Raw genomic sequence first — 18,961 nt, forward strand, 5'->3', positions numbered from 1 at the left:
ATGGAAGGAAACTGCAGAGAGTCTCCGTGAAGCTCAGGGTGGTCAGTGATGAATTATTCACTGATGAGCTGAGAGAGATATAATCTTCCTTAATAGGTGTTTCAATACCACAAATGAGGGCTATCGAACTGTAAGTGGAGCTAGCAAGGAAGGGGCCATTGATCGAAATGAGGCTGAGCATGAAATAAACTGCTGCTACTGTTGAGTACAAGGTGGGTGGTCTTTAAATGCCCAAAATTGCATCTGGCATAATGATATAATAATGACCACAATGTAGCTTCCTGCAGTATGTTATCGAGTGAGATTGCTGTAGCCTCTGGTGTGTTGACAGAGATGGTTCTAACCTACTGGTGACTATTCACTATACCAGTGTTTTTCAACAGGCGTTCCAAGAAACCCCCGGCTTCCCCGGGCATCTCTAAAGGGTTCCCTGCAGTTTTCAGGTCATTTGAAAATTGTACCAAATACAGAAGAATTTACAATGCATCTGATATCAGACGCGCTATTAAAGAGGGTTGGGGTTCCTTACAATGCATCTGATCTCAGATAAAATATTATGGAGGGTTGAAGTTCTGCAAAATTTCACAATATAGTTACAGTATAGGGTTTTGTAACCACAATAAGGATGGAAACCACTGCCATAGGCAAATAAATGTTGCACAGCTTTGTGAGTTATGTTGCTTTGCTAGTTGCAAAGGGTAGAGTTGAGAGTGATGGTCTTCGACTAAGCCACTGATTGAGCTACCTGTGCTGAAGCAGGGATATCCTTAAAACCTGACCTGTTGGTGATATTTGAGGACTGGAGTTGGGAATCACTGATGTACAGAACAAACATAAGGTGAAGGCGATCGCTATAACGGGACTCTAGTGGTAAAAAAAGAGTACGTGCTTTCAGGACCACTAAGATCCCTTCATCAGGCTCGTTTTGACCAGGTTCGATCTGCTCTACGGAATGACATTGTACTATATTCTATCTGGGTAAAATCATATTCAGTTTAGCAAAAGAGATGGGCAAATGAGGGGGGGGGGGAATATATATATATATATATATATTTATTTAAAAGATCTGATTATTTATTGTGCTTTTATCTCACGTTATTACCAACACACTCCACGGATTCCGCAACCCGTGGGCGGATTTGTAGAATGCAAGTCGCGGATTCAGCAATCCGTTGGCGGATTCTTATGAGTCATTGTAATAATAATTCTTAAGAATCCGCCAACGGATTGCTAAATCCGCAGATTGGATTTATCCAAAAGGTGGATTTTACACCGCAAAACAGGATTTTGGGGGGAATATCAGCGAAAACCCGAGAAACAGATTTGGGCGGATTCACCCATCACTAACTCAGAGTGAAGGAGGCTATTTCTTAGGGGCCTATTTTATAAGCCTTCATAAAAAAAATCACCGGGCTGGTTTCGCCGCCAGTTTTTGGAGCGTTGCTATCACGGTGTTCAGAAAGCCTCCATTACCTGTGATAGCAAAATTCCCAAAACGGGCGAGTAGCCGGTGACGTGATGATCGCCTCTCTCGAAAGCGCAAATGGGGCGATTTGTTTTAGCTGCACAGAGAGAGTCACCTCTCCCTGCGCAAATCTCACCAGAGATCGATGTGTTTTAATAGTAATTTTAATTCTAGTGTAGATGAGCAGGGGGTCTCCGGAGCAGAACCGCGTTGATTTGAGGTCCGGGGATCCACTGCTTCCCGAGATACAGGCCCAGTTATGGGGTGCCGGCATCTCCTATGCATTTTATTCCCACGTTCACGTGACGCGGACATTTAAATGCATTCATTATGCATTCATTATAATAAAACCCTAACCGCTAAGGTAATGAAGTTGCCTGTAAATGCATTTTTATTGCATGGGATTCGTGTCTCAGGCCTCTGGTGCTGATATTAATGGGTATCAGCTCTAGAGACTCCCGGCATGAATCTGATGCAGGAAAAATGCATTTTTTTTTATAAGTCCTCTCTCGCCGCATCTCAGCAGCTTCTTACCAGCCCCACGCCAACTTTTCCTGGTGTGAGGATTTTGGGATAAACTCTCTATTCTAGAGTCGCGATTAGCCTCGATAAGCTAATCGAGGCTATTAGAATTGCACGAATTTCAGAACCTGCTGATAAGTGACTTATCGCCGCTCAATCTGCGATTTTTTATTTTGAAGGCTCAACATTTTGTCGATTCAGTCTTTTATCGCCCACTGATCGAGGCTTACTGAATAGCAGTAGGCAGTTTGGCCGATAAGTGCTCGATAAGTGGCATAACGGGGCTTATAGAATAGGCCCTTTAGTGTCAATGTTATTAAATTACTTCAAATAAACAGTTGAATCATTTAAAAATAATAATAATTTTTGGAACATAGTTCGGACATTTGCAAAGTTTTGCATTACCTATGTTAGTGTATGCTCAAAATTGAAACACACACCTGACATTGCTACTGAACATATGTTTTTTTTCCACCCATGGAAACAATGTGGTAAAGAATAAGATGATTCTATTTATTTTTATTCCCTTCGAAGGGGAAAGACCTCCTCTTTTTTCTTTCTCCAAGGGCCTGTCCGTAACTTAAAAAGGTGACTGTAAATTATGTGCAAATAGCATTTGGAAAATTCATGTAAGATTGCAAAAAGGTTTACTTATGGTCGAGGGCGCTCAACTGCAGTCCTCAAGCCCCCCCCCAACAAGTCAGGTTTTCAGGATATCCCAGCTTCAGCACAGGTGGCTCAATCAGAGCCACGTGTGCTGAAGCAGAGACTGATTGAGCCACCTGTGCTGAAGCTGGGACTGATTGAGCCACCTGTGCTGAAGGAGTGATATCCTGAAAACCTGACCTGTTGGGGGGTGGGGGCTTGAGGACTGGAGTTTAGAACCCCTAACTTAAGGGGCAGTAGATATATCACAGAAACAAATGCTGATGCTTTCAGTGCTTTTTGTGGTGCAATTTTGTGACTTGGTTGCACCCAATTTGCCTTCGGAAATCATTGATACCTAAGATACCCATAGAGGTCACTGTATCAAGGCATGGCTTCTGCAATTATGGTGCACATTTTTTTTTTGCAGCATACAGTATATAACAACAAAATCCAGTTAAAAGCAATGGCTTTATTTGAGCTCAAGTTGATGTTGTTTTTGACCCATGTTTGCATGAGGAATCTATCGTTCATACGGGTTTACGTATCGGTAAGATTCATTTATTTTGCTGAATCTACTGCAATTTATTTTGTATTGGTTGGGGGGTGGTGGAGTTGGGTCTTTAGTAATAAGACCCCTAGATAGATATCAGAGTAATACTGGGGACAAACTATCCTCCTTATCCTGTATCACGTTATTATGGCACTTGGTAACAAGGGGATTTGTGTGCATGTAATCAACATCTTGTGTTTTAGTTGTTTTAAACTGGAATACATGGAAAAAGAATGAATGGTTATTATTTAACGTCTATTTGTTGTGCTATAGAAATAGACTCAAACGTGTAAAATTTGTGAATTACAAATTTAGGGGATTATGCTACACCTGCCAAAGTGACCAATAAGGCTGTTTTCTGCCGAAATTCCCCATGGACTTAAATGGGGAATTTCATCTAAAAACTATTTGATCGGCCATTTAGGCAGATATGAAAGGAAGGTATATGAGCTTATTTTATATGGTCTCGCAAAGGTTGTATTGCCAGTGCACCATTTTGATGGTGATAGTGCTAAGAATATTTAGTCTAATTCTTGATCCCCTTATTTAATGACATACCTTGATTTCCTATACTTTGGATGGCCACTATCCAATCTCTGTCCTCCAGTTTGATGTCAGGATTACTATAATCTCATGCTTGGGTGACATAAACTAATTGATCTTTCCAGCCATATTATGTGGCTCTCAGTCAACTCCCAGATGCGGTTTATACCAAAAACTTTACTGCTTATTCTAACAATTTTATGAAGTTAGATCGACTGGATACCTAGTCCTTATAATCACACTTTTAAAGTTAGGTGTTTTAATAAATAACTCACCGGTCGAATTTTAATTCCTTAGTAAAACGCATAAAAAAAATACAAACAAATAATTTTCTTAGCTTTGACATATGCTTTTCCATTTTGCAGTTAGATACAGCAGGGCCCCGGGCATAGAGCAGGTTCCGTTCTAAGGGCCCGCCGTGTAGTGAAAATCGCCGGAAAGCAGAACCGGCGATTTTCAGCCATGCGCATGCGCAACATGGCATTTTTCCCCTTGTGCGCATGCGCAACCCGGCATTTCCCACCTTGTGCGCATGCGCAACCCGTCATTTTCCCCCTTGTGCGCGCGGGACCTACGTTCTGTGCGCGCAAGCTACGTTCTGCGCATTCGCGCCGGCGGCAAAGCCTCTGAGGAGACATGGCGGCCCCCTTCTCGGTGCCGCCGTATCAGCGGATCGCCGAGAAGCGTTGCCCTGCTGTACACACATACCACTTCTTGTAAAAACGTTGACATTTTGCTTTTTGGGCAGCTCCATAGCAATAGTACCGGGTTTTGAAACCAAACATGAAATATGTTTTAATGAATAAATCCTGCAGTGGAATGTATTAAATCAATTTTTAGTTAAATGCATACCAGTCAGATCTTCTATGCCAAAATCATCAAGATTTGAGAACATTATTTCCTCGATTGATGGATGTGCAGTAAGCTCTGGAAAAGAATAAGACATAGCTTACTTTTAACCTTTTAATTATTGGCCCAACTAAAAACTCAGTGAAAGTATGTGTCCTAATACAGGAGTTAGTACGTAAATTTTTTAGGTTGCTCATTGACTATCATAGTGGCAAATCATGCGCATATTATATGGGAATGGTGTACCACTCTGCCAATCAATGGGTAGAGGGTGGTGGCAGTTGCCCCAGAGAGGGTGGTTAGGCATCCCGGTTGGGTAGCGGAGGAGGGAGGTTACCCCTTAATTACTATAGTGATTACTAACCGCTAAGGTGATTAAGGGATTAGTGGCCATTAATTTGTTTTTATTGTTATGTTGCTGCCACAGAGGACGGAGAGGAAGATGAGGAGAAAGACAAGAATGGCCTTCAGCCTGGTGCAACTTTTATTTACTTTATGCTGACTGGATAATGTTTTTTTTTTAATGGGCAAATGAGCTATTATCCATATCTGGATAATAGTAACTTTGCCCATTACTGTACTGTATGTGTTGAGGGGGGTTGTTGGGGGTGCCCATTCATTGCCATTGGGGTTATCTTTGCTCCCATTCAGGGCATAGGTAACAATACTGGCAATCAATGGGTGTATTTGGTTTAAATGTTTATTGTGGGTAGTGGGGGTGGGTGAAGGTGGTATTTGGCCTGCGGTGGGTGTTTATGCCTAACAGATGGATAGTAAATGCTAAGGTAATGAAGGGGTTAACTCCTTCCGCAACCCCACCCCCCTCCCCGCAAGGCTTAACACCCACCATAAGCCAAATATCTCCTTCACCCACCCCTGCTACCCTCAATAAACTGGGCACTGGCATTTAAACCCTTCATTTCCATAGCGGGTAGCCGCAATCTGTATTGCATTGCATTGATGCCTGGAGTCGCCTGAGCTGGTATTACTGTGTATCAGCTCCGGAGACTCCGGGCTTCAATCTGATGCAGAAAAAATAAGAATAAATTCTAAGTCCTACTCTCAAATCCTATCCCGCCACCGTTGGTGTGGCAAGATCAGATCTGTGATAAACTCGCTAGTTCAGAGCCTCAATGAGATTATTGGGGCTACTAAAATAGCGTTATTTTATCAAAATGGAAATCTGGAGTGGTTTTTCAGCTCCTACTCGGTGTGTTTGAGCTGGCGACGTGACAGGGGGGCGTGGCCGTGACTTCATGGAGCCAGGTCACCCTCATTGGGCGAACCACCTCACGTGACCTGGCTGTCGTGCCGTGGAATCAAATGTGACCGATTCCTCGTGCACCGCGCGCCCCCTCGCGCTGTCGCACTCGCCGTCGCACGCATGGTCTATGGCTGCCATCATTGCCTTGAGGCGCTAGGATTGCGCTGCATGCGCGCACCCCTCCGCGCGCTCCCGCTGACCATGGACGCGGTCGTAGGCAGCATCTTTCAGGTTTCATGTACTTTGTGTTCCATCAAATACATCGTGTTAGAGAGTTTGAAGATTGTTTTTAAGTTTTAACCCTTTTGCTGCCAGTGGTGGTTGCAGGCTTGTCTGTTGGCTAAAAGGTTAAGAGCAAGACAAAATATAAACCATGATGGAAATTACAGACAAGTAAAGATTCATTTAAAGCTGCAGTTCAATCTTTTTTTTTTTTAATTTTTTTTTTTAATTCAATAGTTTCATGTGGGCAATCTCTAATGACCTAAAGAACTGTATAGCTGCCAGTCAATTCGTTCTCCATGTATTGATCGGCGAAATTTGGCGACATCTTTAGATATGGGATATGTTTTTCATCTGCTTGTGTCAGTCAGTGGAAGCTCATGAATATTCATGAGCACTCCTACACTGACATGTGCAAGAGGGAGGGCAGGGCTCACAAATGGGTGTGACGGGACATGAAGGGGCAGTGGCATAGTTAAAATAGAATACAAGAAAATTGGTCTTTCAAAGTTGTTTTTTAAAAAAAGAGAAAATGCTAAAAGTGTTTTTTCTTACTACAGAACTGATTTATTAAAAAAAAACACACATGCAGGATATTGCCTGAACTGCAGCTTTAATAGGTCCTGACAAATATTTTGATCTCTTTGATAGAGTTCTATGCCAACCACAGGTCGGAAAAATTAAAAACACTCGCTTCTGATGGATCATATGATAAACCCCTCAGAAACCCTATTAGAGAATTTGATTCTTACCTGTTTTCTTTCCTGTGACGGTTCTGGGAGAGAAGGTCTGTAACTCTCTTTCTTCACCAGGTAAAGCTTCAACTAGGAAAGAGAACAAAAGAAATTAGCACATGCTGCTCTTTCAGAAACTTGCATGGTGTAGTTTACTTAACACAAGTCCTTGAGATGTCATCTCGTATGACAAGATTTGTGTTGTCATTAATGGAAGGATTAATTTTGATTGCCAATACCAATCCTTCTACCTTTTCATTATTCAAACCCTACTGCAATCTAAAGTTATCAAGAAAAAGAGAAGGTACAGTACATGAACGTGGATTATTGAAAAATAAGATGAACCAGCAAATATTTATACATTTGCTTTCTCAAATATCCAAATGACATCACAAACAAGATGGCTACTTCCTTTCTCCTAAAAGAAAAATCAGTGTCTCACAAATGGTATTTTATTTTTTGTTTTGTAGAGAGCCACTGGTGTAAAAAAAAAACATTTTTACGATTTCTAACATACGGGTAGATTTAAATAAGTGTGCAGCCAGCTTGTAGTTGTAATGTATTTATTTTTTATTTATATAATGTTTTACCAGGAACTAATACATTGCGTGTTACCTCTCGGTTTCCAGTATGTCCTGGGCACAAAGTTATGATGACAAATACATGGATACATTAAATGAATAGGGTTATACATTATATCTAAAGACATTGCATGAACAGTTAAACATAAAATATGTTATAGGCATATAAAACAATTACAGACCAGATTAAAATGTGAGACCGCTTTAGTTTTGAAAGAACTTTGACTGGTGGAGGCTTTAGGCGTCTCAGGGAGCGTGTTCCATTTGTAGGGTGCACGGTAAGAGAAGGAGGAGCGCTCCTTTAAAAAAACGGTTAAAATCCAATGGATCTATAATTTTATTTGACCTTGTCACAGGTTTAAAAAGTAGATTTAAAGATTGTTTTTAAGCACAAGATAAAATATGAAACAAGGCTACTTACTTTATGTTAAATCCAGATTCATGTAAAAAGGCAGTTAAGGAAATACTTATGTGTGTGGACATTGACATTGGGCACGTTCCAGGCATGGAAGTCTGGTACTGAAGAGGTTAACATCACTGTAGAGGTTAACAGATGTTTCCACTTATCACACAAGTAGGATGATGTTTACAGAAGTTGGAAGTACTATCGGCACACCACCTACTCTAGGAGGAAGTTCTCCCCTCCCTCCTCAAAGTCAAAAGTTGATACAGAGAAAATTGTTCAAAGATAATATGATCACGTATGGCGAAAGCTTAAGAAAGAAGACAGACGGTGGGTTGGTGTATGAGTGACGTATGGATTTTTGTGACATAGATTAAATATATAGACTACAAACTAACCGCGCAATTGGTGTGTCTTTTTTATTTATTACAGAGACCATCTGGAGTACATTCTGAAGACCATCAAAGTTACTCAGAACTGAATTGGTTAATCCATCCATTGCCAGGACTGCCTTTTCCATCAAGGACTGTCTTTTGGACCATGGTACTGTGGACTTTAACCCATTAGCGCCGGGGATTTAGCTTTTTGTATATGTATATGCTTATGGGCATTGATTTCATTACGTGATATCAGGAAGAGTCATTCTAGTGCTCAGAGTGGCCCAATATTACTTACTACCTGTTGTTACTACTGAATACAACTACTCTTACATCCAAAACCTCTGAGGCTGATGGAAGTTGTTTGAATTCATCTTTTCCGACAAGGGCCGTAAATATTTTATTACTGAAAGAATATTTTGGTCTGCTTAGTACAGTTCTCTGTCAACAATTTGAAAATAAAAAGTTAAAAGTTATAAAACTGTAACTTCTTTAGCGTTATGATGTTACACCCTCATACCATAATTTGACAATTAAATTGTTTCCTTACCTGTTTTATTTATTGTGATGACTCTTGGGGTTTGTAACTCTATTTCTTTATCTGTAAATGTATTGTCTACAAAAGAAAATGAGGTAACTCAGAATATGCTGCTTTGTAAAGCACATTTGTCATATAATATATTCAGCACAAGTCATTCAGATGTTATCGTATGTTGTCAGATTTGTAATGTCATTTATGAATCTGGAAGGATGTGTGGAAGTATTGTGGCTATAATCACTATTTTAGCATTAATTTCCTTTGTACAACTAAAGTTACATTTACTTTTGGATCTACAGAGATACAGTATCAGGCAGTAATTTAGAGCCTGAAAAATATTGTGGTCTTTTTGATATAGTTCTTTTAAAACGACATAACTACCTTAGTGCCGGAGGTGTCTGCAAGGCATCGGAGTTAACATTGTAAAAGTAAAAAGGTGTAAAAGTAGATGTTCTAACAGATCACATCCTATATACTGTACAACTAACAAATCTTTCCTTACCTGTTTTCTTTATTGTTCTGACTCTTGGAGAAACATTTTGCAATTCATCTACATCTGGAAACTTTTTCACTAGAAATGAGAACAAGGTAAATAAGAATGTGGGGCTCTGCTAACAATTTTATTATACAATATATTTATCCCAAGTCCTTCAGATGTCACCACAGATTTGCATTTTCATTATAATGCATATAACCACTAGTTCGCATTAATTTCCTTTGTATATTTGGCATCGTTACATAGTTACATAGTTACATAGTAGATGAGGTTGAAAAAAGATGTAGGTCCATCAAGTTCAACCTATGCTAAATTTAGACAACAGATACTTTATCCTATATCTATACTTACTTATTGATCCAGAGGAAGGCAAACAAAAAACCCCATTAAGGGGAAAAATTAATTCCTTCCTGACTCCAAGAATTGGCAATCGGATTAATCCCTGGATCAACATCCTTCCCATGTATACTTATTTGGTATATCCCTGTATACCTTTCCCATCTAAAAAGATGTCCAACCTTTTTTTGAACAAATCTATTGTATCTGCCAACACAGTCTCCATGGGTAATGAATTCCACATTTTAACTGCCCTTACTGTAAAGAACCCTTTCCTTTGTTGCTGGTGAAATGTCCTTTCCTCCAACCTTAAGGGATGGTCCCGAGTCCTTTGTACTGCCCGTGGGATGAATAGTTCTTTTGAAAGCTCCTTGTATTGTCCCTGAATATACGTGACCCTGCGGCGTCATTTAACACTGATTGCCATGGAGGCGCGTCGATGAAACTCCAGGTACGTGAACCGTTACAGAGGCCTTGCTCGATGCCTTGCATTTATTTTAAATGCCTTTGAGGAAGCGCTGGGCCTGTGTTACAGCTGTGCCCCCCCCCCCCCAGAAAATCTCACGCCCGCCACTTTGCGCACCCTTGCTTTAGGGTACTGGTTTCTTTGTATTACGTGATATCAGGAAGAGTCATTCTAGTTCTCAGAGTGGCCCAATATTACTTACTACCTGTTATTGTTACTACTGAATACAACTATTCTTACATCCAAACGTCTGAGGCTGATGCAAGTGATTTGATCCAGGGGAGTAGCTATAGCCCAGGCAGCACAGGCAAAGCCCGGGGCCCCGCGCTCTTGGGGGGCCCGCTCTCCCCCCCTGTCGGCGGCACATTTGGGGACCCGAGATGCAGTAGGAAGCATAGAGGGGAAATTCCTTCCTCTGTAGGTTAGCAGGGCCTGGGTCAGGGGGCGTGGCCCTGAGATACAGCAGGAAGGATAGAGGGGAAATCCCTTCCTCTGCAGAGCCTTTGTAGGAGGGCGGGGCCTAGGTCATGGGCGGGACCTCATGTATAGCAGCGTGGAGCAGGGACTGCAGCCTGAGAGACAGACTGGGAAAGGTGAGAGGGAGGGGAATGGTTAAATCACAAGGGTAAAAACAGACATGAAAGGGAAGACAGAAAAGAAGAGACACAAAGAGAAAATGAAATACATAAGAGGAAAAAGAAAGACATGATGGGGAGAAAAGAGAGACAGACATGATGGGGAGAAAAGGGAGACAGACATGATGAGGAGAAAAGAGAGACAGATATGATGGGGAGGAGAGAGAGACAGACATGATGGGGAGGAGAGAGACAGACATGATGGGGAGGAGAGAGAGACAGACATGATGGGGAGGAGAGAGAGAAAGAGCCATGAGGGGAGACAAAAGAGAGCCATGAGCGGAGAAAAAAGAGAGCTACGAGGGGAGAAAAAAGAGCGAAAGACGTGGGGGAGAAAAGACAGATAGAGACATGAGGGGTAGAAAACAGAGACAGATTTCATGGGGGAAAAAAGAGATACAGACATGAGTGGGAGAAAATGGAGACATGAGGGGGAGAAAAAGAGAGAGACATTAAGGGAAGGGAAAAGATGCGGTGAAAAGAAACCTCAGGTTGTTAGAGGATGGCAGGGAAAATATATGGGGGATTAAATAAAGAGAATGGCCTGTGTGAGAAAAGAGAAGAGGGAGAAAAAAAAAGATATGAGGGGGAAATAAGATAAATACATGAGGGGAGAACAGAGAAATAATGTGATGAGCTGTGTTAGAAGAGAAAAACATGGTGTGGGGAGAGAACATAATGCTGGGGGAGAGAGAGAGATATGCTGGGGGGGAGGAGAGAGAGAGAAACATGATGTGGGGGGAGGAGAGAGAGAAACATGATGTGGGGGGAGGAGAGAGAAAGACATGCTGGGGGAGAGAAAGGAGAGAGATGCTGGGGGGAGAAGAAGAGACATGCTGGGGTGGAGAGGAAAGAAACATGCTGGGAGAGAGGCGAGAGATGTGCTGGGGGAAGGGAGAGGAGAGAAAGATGTGGGGAGAGATGATGAGGAGGAGTAGGAGGAGAGATGATGATGAGGAGGGGGAGAGATGATGAGGGGGGAGGATGATGAGAGAGAGGATCAGGGAGAGGATGGGGTGAGGGAGAAAGAAATGGCAGCCAGAATAAATATTAATGGGGTCCTGAAAATCTTTTTGCCCGGGGGCCCGCGCATGTCTAGCTATGCAACTAGTTTGAACAAATCTTTTCCAACAAGGGCCATAAATATTTTATTACTGAATGAATATTTTGGTCTGCTTAGTACAGTTCTCTGTCAACAATTTGAACATAAAAAGTTAAAAGCTACAAAACTGTAACTTCTTTAGCGTTATGATGTTACACCCTCATACCATAATTTGACAATTAAATTGTTTCCTTACCTGTTTTCTTTATTGAGATGATGACTCTTGGTCTTTGAAACTCTATTTCTTTATCTGGAGACGTTTCCGCTACAAAAGAAAACGAGGTAACTCTGAATATGCTGTGTTGTGAAGCACATTTGTCATATAATATATTCAGCACAAGTCATTCAGATGTTAACGTAACGTAACGTCCGTAGTGCCGGAGGTGTCTGCAAGGCATCGGGGTTAACATTGTAAAAGTAAAATGGTGTAAGAGTAGATGTTCTAATAGATCACATCCTATATACAACTTACACATCTTTCTTTACCTGTTTTCCGTATTGTTTTGACTCTTGGAGATACATTTTGCAAGTCATCTACTTCTTCTGGAAACTTTTTCGCTAGAAATGAGAACAAAGGTAAATCAGAATGTGGGGCTCTGCTAACAAATGTATTATACAATATATATATCCCAAGTCCTTCAGATCTCATCACAGATTTGTGATGTCATTTATTATACTAGAAGGGTGGGTTGACTTTTCATTATTATGCATATAACCACTAGTTCGCATTAATTTCCTTTGTACAGCAAAAGTTACATTTATTTTTGGGTTTACTGTGGGACGAGGCAGTACTTTAGTGCCTGACAAATATTTTGGTTTTCTTGATACAGTCCTTCTTACACTAACTACTCAATTACCGGAAGCATCTGGAATGTAAAAATGTATAAAAGTATAGGTTCTAATACATCCTCAACTCTTAATTCCATTGTATCAATACACATGAATTCATATGAATATAACTACTATTTTAGCATTCATTTCATTTGTGCAACTAAAGTTACATTTACCTTTGGGTCTACAGAGGTACAGTATCTATCTATATAGTTTTGAAACCGTTGTATGTCCGTCTCTAGGGGCAATCTGATTGGTCTGTCACTCAGCCTCTGGCCAATCAGATTGCTCCGTGGTCCGCCCTCCTCTCATTGGCTTGCTTCTGTGGCCTCGACCGGCCCTCCTCCTCGCACCGCTGCCCGGCCACTCTCTTCTTCTCTCCCTCTCCCTCCTGTGCTCTCCCTCCCACTGAGTCCCCCTGCCACCGGGTATCACCCCACCGGTTATTGCCCCCCCTGCCCCCGGGTGTCACTCCCCCGGGTGTCACTCCCCCGGGTGTCACTCCCCCCCCACTGGCCCCTGTGTCGGTCCCCCCTCCCTTTCCCCGGTGGCCCCCTGTCACCTGCGTGTTGCATGTGTGCTCAGAGCCGTCCAGCGGCCTGGCGGTGCACGCACACGCGGCTGCTCACACTCCTCGGGCGGCTCACTGTCCTCCCGACGCCGGCTCGCACATGCTCCGGGGCGCCATGCGCTGCATGCTCTGCCCCCCACGCCCGGGACCGCGGCTGCTTCCGCTACTCGGGTGGCTCACCGTACTCCCGACTCCGGGTTGCACGGCGGCCTGCGCTGCATGCTCTGCCCCCCACACCCGGGACCGACCGGGCAGAGCGCCCGAATTGGAGAGAGGCGCCTTCTGGACCGGTGGGAGCTCGGAGAATGGACGGAGGGGGCTGGTGTCCCCCGGTGGGGAGCGAGGCTGCGGCATCCTCACTGCAGTTGTTGGTGCCCGAGGACATGTGTCCCACAGTGTGTGTGTGCGTGTCACTGTGTGTGTGCGTGTCACTGTGTGTGTGTGTGTCTGTCACTGTGTGTGTTTCTCTGTGTGTGTGTCTCACTGTGTGTGTGTGTGTGTGTGTGTGTGTGTGTGCGTGTCACTGTGTGTGACTGTGTGTGTCTGTCACTGTGTGTGTGTGTGTCTGTCACTGTGTGTGTGTGTGTGTGTCTGTCACTGTGTTTGTGTTTTTCTCTGTGTGTGTGTCTCACTGTGTGTGTGTGTGTGCGTGTCACTGTGTGTGACTGTGTGTGTCTGTCACTGTGTGTGTGTCTGTCACTGTGTGTGTGTGTGTGTGTCTGTCACTGTGTGTGTGTGTGTGTGTGTGTGTCTCACTGTGTGTGTGTCTCACTGTGTGTGTGTCTCTCATTGGGTGTGTGTGTGTCTCTCACTGTGTGTGTGTGTCTCTCACTGTGTGTGTGTGTCTCTCACTGTGTGTGTGTGTGTGTGTCTCTCACTGTGTGTGTGTGTCTCTCACTGTGTGTGTGTGTGTCTCTCACTGTGTGTGTGTCTCACTGTGTGTGTGTCTCACTGTGTGTGTGTCTCACTGTGTGTGTGTCTCACTGTGTGTGTGTGTCTCTCACTGTGTGTGTGTGTCTCTCACTGGGTGTGTGTGTCTCTCTCACTGTGTGTGTCTCCCACTGTGTGTGTGTGTGTCTCTAACTGTGTGTGTGTCTCTCTCACTGTGTGTGTGTGTCTCTCACTGTGTGTGTGTGTGTGTGTCTCTCACTGTGTGTGTCTCTCACTGTGTGTGTGTCTCTCACTGTGTGTGTGTCTCTCACTGTGTGTGTGTGTGTCTCTCACGGTGTGTGTGTGTGTCTGTCACTGTGTGTGTGTGTGTGTGTGTGTGTGTGTCTGTCACTGTGTGTGTCTGTCACTGGGTGTGTTTGTCTCACTGTGTGTGTCTCTCACTGTGTGTGTGTCTCTCACTGTGTGTGTGTGTGTGTCTCTCACTGTGTGTGTATCTCTCACTGTGTGCATGTGTGTCTCTCACTGTGTGTGTGTCTCTCACTGTGTGTGTGTGTCTCTCACTGTGTGCGTGTGTCTCTCACTGTGTGTGTCTCTCACTGTGTGTGTGTGTCTCTCTCACTGTGTGTGTGTCTCTCACTGTGTGTGTCTCTCACTGTGTGTGTGTGTCTCTCACTGTGTGTGTGTGTGTGTGTGTGTGTGTCTCTCACTGTGTGTGTGTGTGTCTCTCACTGTGTGTGTGTGTCTCTCACTGTGTGTGTGTCTCTCACTGTGTGTGTGTGTCTCTCACTGTGTGTGTGTGTCTCTCACTGTGTGTGTCTCTAACTGTGTGTGTGTGTCTGTGTGTCACTGTGTGTGTGTGTGTGTCTGTCACTGTGTGTGTGTGTGTCTGTCTGTCACTGTGTGTGTGTCTGTCACTGTGTGTGTGTCTGTCACTGTGTGTGTGTGTGTGTGTCTGTCACCGTGTGTGTGTGTGTCTGTCACTGTGTGTGTGTGTGTGTGTGTGTGTGTGTGTGTCTGTCACTGTGTGTGTGTGTGTGTGTGTGTGTGTGTGTGTGTGTGTGTGTGTGTCTGTCACTGTGTGTGTGTGTGTGTCACTGTGTGTGTGTGTCACTTTGTGTGTATGTATGTCACTGTGTGTGTGTGTGTGTGTGTGTGTGTGTGTCACTGTGTGTGTGTGTGTCTGTCACTGTCACTGTGTGTGTGTCTGTCACTGTGTGTGTGTGTGTGTGTCTCACTGTGTGTGTGTGTCTGTCACTGTGTGTGTCTGTCACTGTGTGTGTGTGTGTGTCTTTGTAGGAGGGCGGGGCCTAGGTCATGGGCGGGACCTCATGTATAGCAGCGTGGAGCAGGGACTGCAGCCTGAAAGACAGACTGGGAAAGGTGAGAGGGAGGGGAATGGTTAAATCACAAGGGTAAAAACAGACATGAAAGGGAAGACAGAAAAGAAGAGACACAAAGAGAAAATGAAATACATAAGAGGAAAAAGAAAGACATGATGGGGAGAAAAGAGAGACAGACATGATGGGGAGAAAAGGGAGACAGACATGATGGGGAGAAAAGAGAGACAGACATGATGATGAGAAAAGAGAGACAGATATGATGGGGAGGAGAGAGAGACAGGCATGATGGGGAGGAGAGATACAGACAGGATGGGGAGGAGAGAGAGACAGACATGATGGGGAGGAGAGAGAGAAAGAGACATGAGGGGAGACAAGAGAGCCATGAGGGGAGACAAAAGAGAGCCATGAGCGGAGAAAAAAAGAGAGCTACGAGGGGAGAAAAAAGAGCGAAAGACGTGGGGGAGAAAAGACAGATAGAGACATGAGGGGTAGAAAACAGAGACAGATTTCATGGGGGAAAAAAGAGATACAGACATGAGTGGGAGAAAATGGAGACATGAGGGGGAGAAAAAGAGAGAGACATTAAGGGAAGGGAAAAGATGCGGTGAAAAGAAACCTCAGGTTGTTAGAGGATGGCAGGGAAAATATATGGGGGATTAAATAAAGAGAATGGCCTGTGTGAGAAAAGAGAAGAGGGAGAAAAAAAAAGACATGAGGGGGAAATAAGATAAATACATGAGGGGAGAACAGAGAAATAATGTGATGAGCTGTGTTAGAAGAGAAAAACATGGTGTGGGGAGAGAACATAATGCTGGGGGAGAGAGAGAGACATGCTGGGGGAGAGGAGAGAGAGAGAAACATGATGTGGGGGGAGGAGAGAGAGAAACGTGATGTGGGGGGAGGAGAGAGAAAGACATGCTGGGGGGAGAGAAAGGAGAGAGATGCTGGGGGGGAGAAGAAGAGAGACATGCTGGGGAGTAGAGGAGAGAGACATGCTGGGGTGGAGAGGAAAGAAACATGTTGGGGGAGAGGCGAGAGACGAGCTGGGGGAAGGGAGAGGAGAGAAAGATGTGGGGAGAGATGATGAGGAGGAGTAGGAGGAGAGATGATGATGAGGAGGGGGAGAGATGATGAGGGGGGAGGATGATGAGAGAGAGGATCAGGGAGAGGATGGGGTGAGGGAGAAAGAAATGGCAGTCAGAATAAATATTAATGGGGTCCTGAAAATCTTTTTGCCCGGGGGCCCGCGCATGTCTAGCTATGCAACTAGTTTGAACAAATCTTTTCCAACAAGGGCCATAAATATTTTATTACTGAATGAATATTTTGGTCTGCTTAGTACAGTTCTCTGTCAACAATTTGAACATAAAAAGCTACAAAATTGTAACTTCTTTAGCGTTATGATGTTGCACCCTCATACCATAATTTGACAATTAAATTGTTTCCTTACCTGTTTTCTTTATTGAGATGATGACTCTTGGTCTTTGTAACTCTATTTCTTTATCTGGAGACTTTTCCGCTACAAAAGAAAACGAGGTAACTCTGAATATGCTGTGTTGTGAAGCACATTTGTCATATAATATATTCAGCACAAGTCATTCAGATGTTAACGTAACGTAACGTCCGTAGTGCCGGAGGCGTCTTCAAGGCATCGGGGTTAACATTGTAAAAGTAAAATGGTGTAAGAGTAGATGTTCTAATAGATCACATCCTATATAGAACTTACATATCTTTCTTTACCTGTTTTCCGTATTGTTTTGACTCTTGGAGATACATTTTGCAAGTCATCTACTTCTTCTGGAAACTTTTTCGCTAGAAATGAGAACAAAGGTAAATCAGAATGTCTCTCACTGTGTGTGTGTGTGTGTGTGTGTCTGTCACTGTGTGTGTGTGTGTGTCTGTCACTGTGTGTGTGTGTGTGTGTCTGTCACTGTGTGTGTGTGTGTGTCTGTCACTGTGTGTGTGTGTCTGTCACTGTGTGTGTGTCTGTCACTGTGTGTGTCTCTCACTGTGTGTGTGTGTCTGTCACTGTGTGTCTGTGTGTGTCTGTCACTGTGTGTGTGTCTCTCACTGTGTGTGTGTCTCTCACTGTGTGTCTGTGTGTGTCTCTCACTGTGTGTCTGTGTGTGTCTGTCACTGTGTGTTTGTGTGTGTCTGTCACTGTGTGTCTGTGTGTGTCTGTCACTGTGTGTCTGTGTGTGTCTGTCACTGTGTGTGTGTCTCTCACTGTGTGTGTGTCTCTCACTGTGTGTCTGTGTGTGTCTGTCACTGTGTGTCTGTGTGTGTCTGTCACTGTGTGTCTGTCACTGTGTGTCTGTGTGTGTCTGTCACTGTGTGTGTGTCTGTCACTGTGTGTGTGTGTCTGTCACTGTGTGTGTGTGTGTCTGTCACTGTGTGTGTGTGTGTGTGTGTGTGTGTCTGTCACTGTGTGTGTGTGTCTGTCACTGTGTGTGTGTGTCTGTCACTGTGTCCGTGTCTGTCACTGTGTGTGCGTGCATCTCACTGTGTGTGCGTGCGTCTCACTGTGTGCGTGTGCGTGTGTCTCACTGTGTGTGTGTGCGCGTGTCTCACTGTGTGCGTGTGCGCATGTCTCACTGTGTGCGTGTGCGCGTGTCTCACTGTGTGTGTGCGCGTGTGTGTGTGTGTGTCTGTCATTGTGTGTGTGTGTGTGTCTGTCACTGTGTGTGTGTCTGTCACTGTGTGTGTGTCTGTCACTGTGTGTGTGTGTGTGCGTGCATCTCACTGTGTGCGTGTGGTGCGTGTGTCTCACTGTGTGTGTGTGTGTGTCTCACTGTGTGTGTCTCACTGTGTGTGTGCGCGTGTCTCACTGTGTGTGTGTGCGCGTGTCTCACTGTGTGTGTGTGCGCGTGTCTCACTGTGTGTGTGCGTGTGTCTCACTGTTTGCGTGTGTGTCTCACTGTGTGCGTGTGTCTCACTGTGTGTGTGTCTCACTGTGTGCTGCGCAGGGGGGGGGGGGAACAGAGCTGCTCGAGGGGGGTGGGGAACGGCGACCTGTCACTGTGTGTGTGTATGTCTGTCACTGTGTGTGTGTCTGTCACTGTGTGTGTGTGTGTGTCTGTCACTGTGTGTGTGTGTCTGTCACTGTGTGTGTGTGTATCTGTCACTGTGTGTGTGTGTCTGTCACTGTGGGTGTCTGTCACTGTGTGTGTGTCTGTCACTGTGTGTGTGTCTGTCACTGTGTGTGTGTGTCTGTCACTTTGTGTGTGTCTGTCACTGTGTGTGTGTCTGTCACTGTGTGTGTGTGTCTGTCACTGTGTGTGTATCTGTCACTGTGTGTGCGTGCATCTCACTGTGTGTGCATGTGTCTCACTGTGTGCGTGTGCGCGTGTCTCACTGTGTGCGTGTGTGCGTGTCTCACTGTGTGCGTGTGCGCGTGTCTCACTGTGTGCGTGTGCACGTGTCTCACTGTGGTCGCACTGTGCGCGTGTCTCACTGTGTGCGTGTGCGTGTGTCTCACTGTGTGCATGTGCGCGTGTCTCACTGTGTGCATGTGCGCGTGTCTCACTGTGTGCATGTGCGCATGTCTCACTGTGTGCGTGTGCGCGTGTCTCACTGTGTGTGTGCGCGTGTCTCACT

The 18,961-nt window shown here is 44.5% G+C and overlaps 1 protein-coding gene across 1 annotated transcript in view; it reads right to left on the reverse strand.

Annotated features, from left to right (window-relative positions):
* LOC142467233 (uncharacterized) overlaps positions 1-18,961 on the reverse strand; it is an 85,857-nt gene that overhangs the window by 19,990 nt on the left and 46,906 nt on the right. The window contains exons 21-28 of the mRNA XM_075572665.1: positions 17,105-17,176; positions 16,815-16,883; positions 12,218-12,289; positions 11,928-11,996; positions 9,199-9,267; positions 8,709-8,774; positions 6,816-6,887; positions 4,581-4,655 (exon numbers count right to left, since the gene is read on the reverse strand). Of these exons, the coding sequence (XP_075428780.1) occupies positions 4,581-4,655; positions 6,816-6,887; positions 8,709-8,774; positions 9,199-9,267; positions 11,928-11,996; positions 12,218-12,289; positions 16,815-16,883; positions 17,105-17,176 (564 nt within the window). The remainder of the gene's footprint in view (positions 1-4,580; positions 4,656-6,815; positions 6,888-8,708; positions 8,775-9,198; positions 9,268-11,927; positions 11,997-12,217; positions 12,290-16,814; positions 16,884-17,104; positions 17,177-18,961) is intronic.

This window comes from Ascaphus truei, chromosome 16 (assembly GCF_040206685.1).
Source record: "Ascaphus truei isolate aAscTru1 chromosome 16, aAscTru1.hap1, whole genome shotgun sequence".
Classification (NCBI taxonomy): domain Eukaryota; kingdom Metazoa; phylum Chordata; class Amphibia; order Anura; family Ascaphidae; genus Ascaphus; species Ascaphus truei.